Here is a 13,003-nt window from a genome sequence, read left to right as displayed (position 1 = left end):
TGTGTTTGTAGCGCATGGAATTGTACAGTCGATGGTGTATCGAGCGGCTTAGCTATATCTATGTCACTTCTGGTGGCTATAGCCACGATTCCTCGAGCATCCATGATGTTCGGAAACACTCGGAATGAGTAAGTAAAACCTATTTTCCAATTGATCTGTGGTTGACAACTTGCAGGAAGTGACTTGTATGTATCATAAAACCTATTACCAATGAGAATATGAATTTTAACAGACTCTGAAAATGTTTGCACCCTGATTTTTAAAGGTTTTACTTATCTAAATCAGAATCCTATGTCATATTATTGCCAAAGGTACAATCATGGTGGATTAAAATGCTTCCTACTCCTTGTGCAAAACCTTTTATTTTGACTTCACGTCGTCTTTTAGCGGTTGGCAAACAACTTTCGATGCATTACTGCCACTTTCTGACATTGAGTGTGGGGCTTCAAAATACTGTTTTACAACCTCTTAACCCTACTCTTTCCAAAAATAAAATTAGAAATGTAAAACTTAACTCACAATTACTTTTCTGTCAAAATGTCTATATTCAAAGCTACTTTATTACCACAAATTAATGAGAAATTAATTAGTTGTTGCAATCTGAGACAAATTTATGAGTCTCTCTTTGGTGCATGCCGCTTACCTGCTGTATATATACATTCAATGCAGTCTGGGTCGCGTTTCCATCTCTCAAATCAAATCAAATCAAATTTGATCTATATAGCACTTTTCACACATCGGATGCAACTACAAGTGCTGTACATTAAAAACGTCAAAATACAACATAAATCAGCTAAACGGGCATCTCAACAGCAAAACGGGCATCTGTCAATGATGGACTGTGAGGTCTGTTCGGACTTGACCAGGTTAGTGATGAACACACTGACGGACGAAAATCCACTTCCGTTTGTGCTTAGTACGACTTTCTTTTTTTAATTTCCCGTCTGAGCCGTTCGGGCTGTCCTTAAAAAAAAAAAAAAAAAAAAACATATTAAAAAAAACAAAAAAATCTGATTTGGGTCGCATTTGTCTGTAGTCTGAATGTAACCTAAAGCACTGAAAATCACCCATATTGTATCAGGAAATAATTTCCTCAAATTGCTGTAGGCAAGCTTGTCTTGGATCACGATCTTTAAACTATTTTTTAAATGAAGTTTGTCTTTTCTGAACAATAATTATAAAATTTATTGTTACTGCATTCCCCCTTTACATTGTTGCATTCCCTCTTTGCATTGTTTTTAATTGAACTCACCTCATCTCCCATGTGAGGCTGAAACTCAAATTTTGCAGGTGGACAGAAGGCCGTCGGGAACATCTCCATAAATCTTTGCCTGTCACTTCTTGGGTCTAGACTGTCTACCGCATTTTCAATTATGTCAAGACCCTCATGGCGAGATGTCTCCAGGTTATATTCAGCTGACAGGTAAGTCCGCAAGGCTCGATTCAAACTGGCATGGTATCCCAAATCACAGCACTAGAAAAAGATAGATAGATAAACGGCAGGTAACTTTTAGACACAACTATTGTAAACAGCTTTTTTGCCCATCTATAGCACATTGTTGTGCTCAGGATATAACATTTGAAATAGTCTATAATTAGAAATATGACCAAAGTTTGTGCACCGAAAACAACACACACACACACACACACGCAAACAAAAACAATTTTACACTGTAAATGTCTCCATTAATAAAGAAATGTGCTGAGTCTGCAAATACAGTTCACACAGACAGTTTTGTGTATAAATTCTAAAACACAAATCCTTGAGAGATCTGAAGGCTTGTGAGCAAGGCGGGGTGAAGGGTAATTTCACCATACAGCATGCTGCAGAATAGAGATCACACTTGAGTCATCTCCTTCATTCCATTCCTTTCTGGAATATAAAATCTCAACTGCTTGATAAAAAAACTATCCATACTTCCCTCATTCTATTTAGCAGCAGTATTATTTATGGATATATCAATAATACGTTGAGCAATATACCATCAAGCAATTGCCAATAATGTTTAATAGCAAGATTTCCGAAAAGTCACTCAAAGTAATCAGGAGTGAAATATTGTTGAACCACAGAGAAACAATACAAACAGCCTTATACAATACTATTTATACAGAAATGAGAGATAATATGCAATAACCGATATTATTTCCCTCACTGGTTTACAACTGCACATCTCTTCTAATGGTGTGTAAAACAGTCCTTAACTGCAACACCTTAAAACCAGACACCCAAACCAGTGCAGTTAAAAGAGAACACAGACGTTGACAAAACCATGTATTAATACTTACATCAATTAGGTCTGACAGGTCATGAATGTAGTACTTGAAAACAGATGAGTTGGTGGCTTCCAGTGTCAGGAGGTACTCATTTCGTGCTTTGATCGACTTCATCTTGTTCTCTGAGTACTTGGCTTGACGCTAATGAGAGAATTGGAAGCGAGAATGAGACGCTGTGAACAACTGATCTTGTGAGGCGTAATGAGCAATTGCCTTTTTGACAAATTATTGTGCTTTTGTCTCTGCACACGAAGCATAGAACGTCTTGCAAACATCACATTTTTAAAAGTAGACGTGAGTCAAACATAAGAAAAAGCACATCAGAACTCTCCTGATCTATTAGTCTTGGCCTACACTTCCTCTCACTTAAGGAGACAGGCAGAAGGCGGTGCTGTTAGTCACCATCCAATGACCAATGCACACTGATGTACACACTCATCGTCGTCTCTATTTCTATACTCCCTACTACAGAGTTCCAGGAAGACTAAACAAAAATCCTTTCCAATTGACATCTAATCTTTTGTCTCAAAACGAGCCAGAACTTAAACAAATAAGCCCTATTGGTTGAGAAACGTGACTCTCTGCTATAATAATGTACCTTCTCCTTCATCTTCTCAATTTTCTTCACAGAGTTTCGCTTCTGGTATTTGTCCTCCATGCGGATGCTGAAAACTGGATCTCCCCTACCAATCTGCTTCTCCTCTTGCTTTTCTGCCTCCTTTAGTTTGCTTTCCGCACTAATGCTCTCTGAGTGATACATGTGGTAGGTCTTCATCACCTGGAGAGAGAGAAAAGGAACGTTGCAAAGAAAAACCTTTAATGGTTGTTGCACAATGGAATCTACGTTTCAAACAAGTCTCGGATCAGGAGTCTAATCATTTGTTACTGTATGACTGACCCTTTGTAAAATGTAAACTTAACTATATTATGAGTCAGTTGACACCTTCATGACATGCATTTGGTCCAAACAGGTTAAAACTAGTGTTGTGAACGATCACCAAGAGTTTGCGGCGTCGGCGGCAGCGAGCATTAACAAGGGGAATTGACCACAACAACAAACTCTGCTCAATTTACATTGAATGCAGCGCCTTGTATCTTGCTCATTCACGACACTGGTGTGTGGAGACTGTTCAGTATTAGCCGTCGCTATTGGCCCAGAGCGGATGCACTTAACCAATGGCGGGGCTGCTTTTTCATGTTGAGAGAAAAAAAAACAGTGAGGTACAGGAGAAATAATGCTGATGGCGATATGGGATTACTGTTCTTCAACATAGAAACTCCAGCGAGTACAACGGCTAGGTGCAAAATTAGCGGTGCAAAAGTTGCAAGATGTGGAACTAAAATGGCCAGGTTCAATACGTCAGATTTGATAAGACATTTGAGGACGAAACGTGAACAAGCACCAAGAGCTTGCGGCGGCGGTGGCAGCGAGCGTGAACAAGGGGAATGGAACGCAACAACAAACCCTGCTCAATTTTGGATTTTGGAGTCGAACTTGTTGGATTTTTCTACTGCTTGTTTTTGCTTTTGAAATTGGATTTGGCAGTGGAAGTTGTTGCGATGGGTCACTAATACTCTAAACAAACTTTTATAATAATGTCCTATAGCTTTTGTAATTAATCCGAAACAATCTCTCAAAGATACCTCATGTATATGATTTCTTATTTTTTCCTGTTTCACAAAGGTTTTTAAGTCTGACCAAGCCATGTTAGCAATGGTTTTACATCCAAGTGAGTATGCAGTTCTTTAGAATTACAAGAAAAAAATGCTCATATATATCTTATTTTTCCCAAAAGTCTGGTATCGGTACAGTATCGGCATCGGCCGATACCGCACGGCTGGGTATTGGAATCGGTATCGGGGCCGAAAAATGGCATCGGAACAACACTAGTTAAAACCTACAACAACCACATGCATTTTGCTTCAGTGCAATACTGTACACAAAGAATGCACACAGGGACTACCATCATATTTGGAAGAATACTAATGATGTTAGAGAAAAGCTTTTAGTGCAGGGGGATGAATTGCATCATGTTACTGTTGATTAAGAACTGGATTGAATCATCAGCCTCGGGAAATTGTTAGTGTGTGTATTATTCACACTCACTTAGTATAGATCCATTAGACTGAATCAATGAAAGAAAAATCATAAAACATGAACATGAATTGCAGGTGTTCAAGAGCAGACAAGAGATATACAGGTAAAGGGGGTAAATGTTAACACCAGTAGTGTTGTCACAATGCCAACATTTTAATTTCAAAAATATACATGTACCTGCTACTGATACCCAACACTTTGGCCAAAACTTAGACATAAGTAAACACAGAGGAATAAAACCTGACAACTAAACAACTTCTAACTTCAGAGGACACGCCAGGTACTCTCCTGCCAGCGTCTCTGATCAAATTGGCTATAGCGGTCCACTCTCCTGTCTCACCTATTTTTGAAAAGTCACAATACATGCTTCCTTTTTCAGCTTCCCCCACATGGTTCTCAGATCTGCCTTTGTCTTCTTAGTGTTCCTCACCCCCAAAAGGTTTAGCTTATGCTGTCTACCTACACTCTCCCCTACCACCACCTTACAGTTCATAACCTCCTTCAGGTTACATCGTCTGCATAGATGTAATCCACCTACGTGCTTCTACCTCCACTCTTGGAGGTCATCCTATGTTCCAGTCTCTTCAGTGTTCATTACAAACACTTCCATCCTTCTCCAACAACTCTCCATTTTTTTCTGTGATATGCCAACATTCAAAGTCCTCACTTTCAGGTCTAGGCTCTGTGCTTTCTTTTTCTCTTTCTGCCTATAAACTCGCTTTCCACCTCTTCTTCATCTTCGACCCACAGTAAATGAATTTCCACCACTACCCTGTAGGTGAACAACACCAATGGCAGTCATTGTTGACTTGTGCCACGACTGATCCGGTACGAAATTCTTTGGATGAACGCTCCTAATAGTTTTAAGCTTAAAGACAGATGCTCTTCCTGACACAACCCTCTGCATTTATCAGGACTTGAAGCCGACCTACAGTTTGTACTACCTTGTGCCTCCGCAGAGTTGCATTTACCTGTAGGGATGCTGTTGCAGTTTAAGTGTCCGACATACAGATAATGATGACGACTGTAAAATCTATTCTATTTAACAGTGAGGACACAACGATTGCTATGTTGACTTGGTCCTTGAGGCATGTAACTTAAGTGTCATTCAAATGTATAATTTTACTCTTATTGCCAGTGCGAGAGATGATTCAAACTTCAGCAAATTACAGCTCCAGAACCTGTGAAAGCACTAAACTTGCAAAACCCTCAGCTTTCGCATACATTCAGACTAGCCCATCTTGTAATCTTAACATTTTTCTTTCAAAATGTGTTATTTCTGTATCGAGAGAAGAGTGCAAAGCCTAATGTGGAAGCCTTTGCCTTTGGTGGGGTTTGGCTCAACTCAAACTAATTTAGGGACGGTTGACTGACCTTGGGCAATGTACTCCACATTTACTGGTCTAGAATCTGGCACTGCTGTGTTTACTTTGCTGCTTCTTTTAGATTGACATATTTAGAGGGAGACCAGACCTGTTATTTCACTGGTGGGGGCAGACATAGGGACTCTGGATGTCTGATGCAATAGCTGCATGAGTGTGCATGATTCAACGTTGTGTGTGCACATGTACATCAACAAGGGATAAACCAGGTCAAATCCACGAGTGTGTTAAAAGGTACACACTGTATATTGACTTGAGCATACCACACAGTTATGGTTGGTACATATTACCTCTGTTTTCATCCTTTCCAGTAACTAAATGCTTTCCTGAAGTTGTCCTAAATTCAGGTAGCCACTATACTGGGATTATAATATATTACAAGATATGAATTATTGTTTGTTAGTGATGGGATTTTTTTTTAGCAGCCATTTCATTGATTTTATTTTATTGGCTGTTTTAATAAAGTAGATGTTATTAGTCTCATTTTGGAAGCATAACAATAGAGACAATTTGTCAGTAGTTTTTAGTGAGGCAGCGCAGGGCAATGCACTTAAACCACATTAGCTCAAAAAGGGGAAATCATTACTACTTACTGTGTATAGCTCATTAAGGACCTTCATTAAGTCTTCCTGGAGCTGAAATGCTATTTCCTTGCTCTAGAAAAAATAATAGAAAGAAAGGAAAAACAATGAGAACAACAAAGCAAATTGCTTATTCAACAAAATTTTATCACAGCTGCTGACCTTTCCAAAATTGACAGACACTCAAATGGATGTTTTGATAAAGGAAGAGAAATGAACGGCCTTTACCATTCACTTTCATTCACACCATACAGTATATACAGTACTACAATGATGTACCCCATTTTTAATATTATGAGTCAAGGTTATTAATTTTGATCTTTCCACTCCTGCTGAGAGCTTGCATCATTACAGCACAGCATATGATTACGGTCTTGGACTGAATAAATCTTTATCCAGACCCATAAGCCTACAATTTACAGATGTTGCTTCAAGATCTGACAAACCCCCACGATTCAAGTGGAACAGATGTGATATTATCGATTCCTGAAGTAATGTCACTATGATGTAGAAAAAATAATTCCTGACAACGTGTTGACCTTCACCGTTTAACAAAAGCTTCCAGCTTGTGCAAGTTACTTGGACGGATGCATAACAGGAATAATCAGATGGATGTGAAAAAACACATTTTATCACCTATAAATTCCCCATTGAAAGCCCTTTACTAATTGGTAGTATTGTTTTGGTGAAGGGTGACAAAAAGGGGGGTGGGAGTGGTTGTTCAGAAGCTGAAAAAAGAAATACAAATGTTTTTATTGTGTTCTGTATGTACTGTTGCTTGACCAACGATGCTTGCTTGTAAGGTGGCTGCAGGCCCGCTTTGGCCCCACTCCAGAGACGCTCCATCTTGAGTGTGGCTCGGTGTGGAGCAGCACTTTTAAGATGATTAAAACCTAACACCATGCAGCTTAGCCCGCCTCAGCCAAACTGGACAGTTGAAAAAAAAAATCTGATACACAAGCTTGACACGCTTGCTCTTTACACATTCCTCACAATGCTGCACGCCGGTTGACCTGATTGAATACACAGCAAAGTGGATTACATTCTTACCCTGGCTGCCAGGCCGTCTTACAAAATTAGAGAATCATGCTGGTAAAGTAGCCTATCTGAAACACCTTCCTAACCACCACCACAGGCAATTTCCTAATCTAAAAAGCTTGTAAACCTAGATAACCTTGGGCCAAATTTTCAAAACACAAACCACACACATTTGTCAATTAAGAGTGTTTAAGCGAGTATGAGTGTAATACTGTACTGTATATAATAATGGATTATGGCTTAAGAAAATGATTATAGTTCATCTGTATTTTTATATTTGAAAAATAATACTTTAAACTTTTTTTTACAGAACATAAGGACCATGAAGGCATGGGCCTTGACTAAAGGAAAAATCTATTTACAACCATCATTTCAGTGGACGGAATATTTGACTATCTGTCAGCTCTAACAGTCGTCAACCCGACTCCATTGAGAAGCCTTGGAAGTGTTCCAGAGCTCAATAACATAAAAGGCCTTCTCAGCATCATGTGTGCTGCAAGGGTATGTGTGCAAGAGAGGTAAAGACTGGGAAGAAACCAACACTCCATTATGTTCCATATTTTCAATAAATGGTTTGAAGTGAGTCTGTATCCCAATCTACTAATCCCTTTATCTGTATGGTTAATCTAAGGAATAAATCTTGCAAAAAGATCAATCCCAAATTAGCCTCTGTTGAAAAAGTGTTTTCTTTTGGTGGATGCACACTCCACATAGCCTGTATGTGTGTATTTGTGTGATTGAACCAATTACCGGTAGTTTGATGAGACGCAAACAATTTCATACAGATGGAGTTACTGGTCACCATAATAGTAATGTGGCTCAAACTACCAGAGACAAATTCCTTCTGTGTTGTTACATACTTGCCCAATAACAATTATTCTGATTCTGAAATACACTGAATATTATTACACAGTTAGTTGAAGGTTTTTCATTCAAATATTTGGAGGTACAGTTTTTAAAAGGGGATAATTTTATATTTTTGAACAATCTCACGTCTGCATTCACATGTCCTGCAATTTGTCCCTCAAGGGTCAACCAACTGAGACACCAGTAGTAAGCAGCTGCACTCTACATGTACGAGACGGCTGCTACTTCTGTCGAGCAGGAAGCCAGCTCCCGCTAGCGCAGTTGGAAAGTGAGGAAGAGTGTGAGCCACCTTACAGAGGTACTCATATTGCAATAATTTTATTGTTCTGCTGACTACGAAAACTGTATGATTGTGTTGAGATAAATTAACAGCTACTATAGAGTGGGTACGGAAAGTATTCAGACCCCTTGACATTTTTCACATTCTGCTTTCTGTCATTGCAGCAATTTGCCAAAATCAAAAAAGTTCATAATATACATTCAGCACCCCATCTTGACAGAAATAACCGGAATGTAGATTTTTTTGCATATTTATTAAAAAAGAAAAAAATTAAATATCATATGGTCATAAGTATTCAGACCTTGTGCTCAGTATAGAGTAGAAGCACCCTTTTGAGCAAGTACAGCCATGAGTCTTCTTGGGAATGATGCAACATGTTTTTCACACCTGGATTTGGGGATCCCCTGCCATTCTTCCTTCCATATCCTCTCCAGTTCTGGCAGGTTGGATGGTGAACGGTGGTGGACAGCCATTTTTAGGTCTCTCCAGAGATGCTCAATCAGTTTTAGGTCAGGACTCTGGCTGGGCCAGTCAAGAACGGTCACAGAGTTGTCCTGAAGCCACTCCTTTATTATTTTAGCTGTGTGCTTCGGGTCATTGCCCTGTTGAAAGGTGAACCTTCGGACCAGTCTGAGGTCCTGAGCACTCTGGAAGAAGTTTTCCTCCAGGATATTGCAGTACTTGGCCGCATTCATCCATCCATCCATTATCTGTACTGCTTATCCTCACAAGGGTCGCGGGGCGTGCTGGAGCCTATCCCAGCTGTCTTTGGGCAGTAGGCGGGGGACACCCTGAACTGGTTGCCAGCCAATCGCAGGGCATGGCCGTATTCATCTTTCATACCGCCCGGCAAGTGCAGGCCACAGCGGCGACTATAAGCGTGCGCCCGGTCCTTCCCACGGATATCCACAGCGGCGGCAGCAGTCGCCCTTCGCGGGGTCGGTAATCCTGCCCGGACTGACCCGGCTGGCTCATTCGGCCGACGCCTAGCCAATAGAACTGACGCGATGCAGCTTATGACCCAAAAGTCAGAATTGGCTAAGTGCGTCTAATTACAACATTGAGCCAACAAGTTCAACGCACAAATGCCCATATCCAGCTAATATTTAGCTTATAGCATACGCAGCTGCAGCATATACATAAATATTGTACATACGGATACATCATATGGTTACATAGACTGCTTAGATTAGATAGACTTTCCTTGCTTGCCCTTAAAATGCAGCGTTGTGTTTGTCATATATATTTGATTTCTGAAGCAAGGCAAGGTTAGCCAATCAATTGGTGTTCACTGCATTATTGTATTGTCTGAAGTTCATGTGATTTGTCCAAAAATAACTCCTTTTGTTTTGTTAAGAATAGGAATCGAGAATCGTCCAAATTCAAACGATGCCCAACCCTAGCTGCAGTGATAGTTGACTTTGTAGAACTTTCTCCCGACTGCGTCTCTGGAGCTCAGCCACAGTGATCTTTGGGTTCTTCTTTACCTCTCTCACCAAGGCTCCTCTCTCATGATTGCTCAGTTTGGCTGGACGGCCAGGTCTAGGAAGCATTACGGTCGTCCCAAACTTCTTCCATTTGAGGATTATGGAGGCCACTGAGCTCTGAGGAACCTTGAGTGCTGCAGAAATTCTTTTGTAACTTTGGCCAGATCTGTGCCTTGCCACAATTCTGTCTCTGGTCACCTTGGAAAGTTCCTTCGACATCATAATTCTAAACTGCCCTGACATGCACTGTGAGCTGTAAGGTCTTATACAGGCAGGTGTGTGACTTTCCTAATCAAGTCCAATCAGTTTAATCAAACACAGCTGGACTCTAAAAAAGGAGCAGAACCATCTCAAGGAAGATCAGAAGAAATGTACAGCATGTGACTTAAATATGAAGGTCGCTGCAAAGGGTCTGAATACCTATGACTATAATGATGTTTCAGTTTTTCTTTTTTCATAAATCTGCAAAAAATTCGACATTTGTTTTTTTTTCGTCAAGAAGGGGCGCTGAGTGTACATTAATGAGAAATAAAATGAAATTTTTAAATTTTGGCAAATGGCTGCAATGACACAGAAAGTGAAAAATATCAAGGGGTCTGAATACTTTCCGTACCCAATGTAAATGCCCTCAGCTCATAAGGAAGCTAGAAATCAGTTTTAGAACTACAAATGTAATCTGCCAGATAATACACTTCTCCATATTTATTTGTAAGTGTAATATAAAGTTTCAAAAGAACAAATTATAGCATGAATGCACTGCAGTAAAACCGTAAACATACACCACTGACAACGAAAAATGTCAAAAAGTCCTGAACCTTTGACAGGTTCATGCTGGTAGATGCAGTCACAGAATGTGTGTTCAATGAATAAAAGAGTAAAACAAGTAGCCAGTTCATTGACTAATGTAAAGTGGATAGATCTGATGTGATCTGGCATCGCAGGAATAAGGATGTGCCACAGTAGCTACACATGATGAAATCTACAGGAAGATGAGGACAATATGAAGATTCTGGGGTCTTCCACTACTCCACCCCCCCCCCCCCACAGCATGACATCCGAGCACATCAGGTAATAAAAACACTTGCTTTGCTGGAAGGACGACAAAACTACACTCGTCTCCTAAAAATTGTTAGGGGCCCACATAACCTTGGTAAATTTTCTGTTATTTGGCCATCATTATTGAAGCTCTTCTCGGATCAAAGGCTTGGCGAGGCTTTAATTAGAGGCTGAGCAGAGGCTCGGGTCTCCTATAAACTGGACCTCCCACCACACTGCCAATTTTCTGCACAATGTCACCGGAATTCCCTGTGAAATTCAACTGCTAAAGCATTATGCAAAGGTCTTAGGTAATGGTATTACAACAATGCTATAATGACCATGTACCACTAGACTGTCACTCAGTGGAGCTTAGACCTCAGCCACAAAAGTGAAAAACAAAAAGTGTGGAGTGCCACAGTTGTGTTTGTCTGTGAACATGAGGAACCAGACAGACAGTGACAGCGGTGGTGGAATTCCAGATGCCATAGCAAAAATAAATTCAGAATTTGCAACTCAACCCGAATCGGTTGTTCCTTCACCCATGCACCACCCCTACTCTAAAAAGTTTGAAGGAAACCATCATGCAATGTTCTACTATTTACTGTTTTACTGTGACTGCTGTGAAAAAGGTCATTTAAAAAGCTTGTGGTGTCTAAAACATTTTCTCTGTCCTGTAGACAAAATGTTTGTTAATTTCAAATGTTACAGTATTACATTATACAGTAGGTGTAGAGATCGGAAGGGCAGAAGCAGTAAAATCTGAGTCACACCTGGTGTCAGAAAAAGAAAGATCGGTGAAACTTTAAACACCAAATGAAATGGGAACAGCACTTTCCTGTTTCTCTACTGTGTACATGAATGAAAGGACCTTACCTCAACAAGGAGGCTAAATGTTTATGGTTATGGCTTGCTAGAGCTGGAAATAAAGATGGAATGAGAGGCAGACAGAAAAGATAGAAATAGTCACACTAGCTAAGCTGACACAAAGGCATGCCTCTAAGGCAAAGCCACTTTGTAATTTGGGTCTGTGGTGGGTTCATGTGACTCCAACAGCAAAGGAACTCATAATCCACTAGGGTGTTGTCATCTTTGTGGTGGGCCAGGCGGCAGAGGACTGGTTTTGGTCATAAATCTGTGGTCTTAATGCAGTGAGGTGAAAACCTAGTGATCTGAAATCAGGCAGATCAAGACTGCAATCTTACATTAAAATAAAAAGAACCGCACACAAAGCACTGCATTAATTCAAATCTAAAATAAAAATACTTGATGACAAGATGACTATTTAGTGCGTGTTGAAAAGTAAAAACCCAATTGCACTACATACTGAAACTTCACAGGTGATTGGTGTTGCATAGCAAATCTACATGGTTCTGGTGGCAAGTTTAAACAATTGGTTTGTCTAAAAACCAAATTCCTCAAACGTTTGTTGTCACTTTGTAAGGAAACACTACACGTATGCATATGAATTGATTGTCCTTATTTGTCTTAACCGAAAGCATATTTTTAAGTGGCTTTGTCTATATATATATGTATATGGGAGACATTTGGAGTTTTCAAATTTTACCTATACTGCATGTATATCTCATCACAAATGCAACTACAACTATATGAATGCAGTGGTTCCAACTGCTGACTGGGCAGGCTCAATTATAGGTCAATGATCACAATGAGCCAAGTGCTTTGTAATGCATCCCTTGTAATTTGAATTTATCTGACGGGATGATTTTTTTACCATGTTATTTCTTACACTATCGATATGGCTACGAATAGATGAGCTAGTTTTTAAATGGCAGAGTCAGTGTTTCCAACTTACAATTTGGCGGCTATATTTAGTGATGTTTCTGACCCCTCTAGCTCAGTGACTCCTGACCACTGCGCCGTGGAACAGTAATGTCTCGGGAGAGATCATCAGATGTGCTGCAAGAAATTATTCAATTTCCCTTAATTGGGCTAAAAAA

The 13,003-nt window shown here is 40.0% G+C and overlaps 1 protein-coding gene across 3 annotated transcripts in view; it reads right to left on the bottom strand.

Moving 5' to 3' along the window:
* srgap1a (SLIT-ROBO Rho GTPase activating protein 1a) overlaps positions 1-13,003 on the bottom strand; it is a 71,353-nt gene that overhangs the window by 29,670 nt on the left and 28,680 nt on the right. For all 3 annotated transcript variants that reach the window (XM_086027994.1, XM_086027995.1, XM_086027996.1), the window contains exons 4-7: positions 6,348-6,410; positions 2,873-3,052; positions 2,287-2,415; positions 1,253-1,474 (exon numbers count right to left, since the gene is read on the bottom strand). In XM_086027994.1, the coding sequence (XP_085884120.1) occupies positions 1,253-1,474; positions 2,287-2,415; positions 2,873-3,052; positions 6,348-6,410 (594 nt within the window). The remainder of the gene's footprint in view (positions 1-1,252; positions 1,475-2,286; positions 2,416-2,872; positions 3,053-6,347; positions 6,411-13,003) is intronic.

Source organism: Filicampus tigris, chromosome 4 (genome assembly GCF_054856515.1).
Source record: "Filicampus tigris isolate MCC_2025a chromosome 4, RoL_Ftig_1.0, whole genome shotgun sequence".
NCBI classification, from domain to species: Eukaryota; Metazoa; Chordata; class Actinopteri; order Syngnathiformes; family Syngnathidae; genus Filicampus; species Filicampus tigris.
This window is presented reverse-complemented; position numbering and strand designations above follow the sequence as displayed.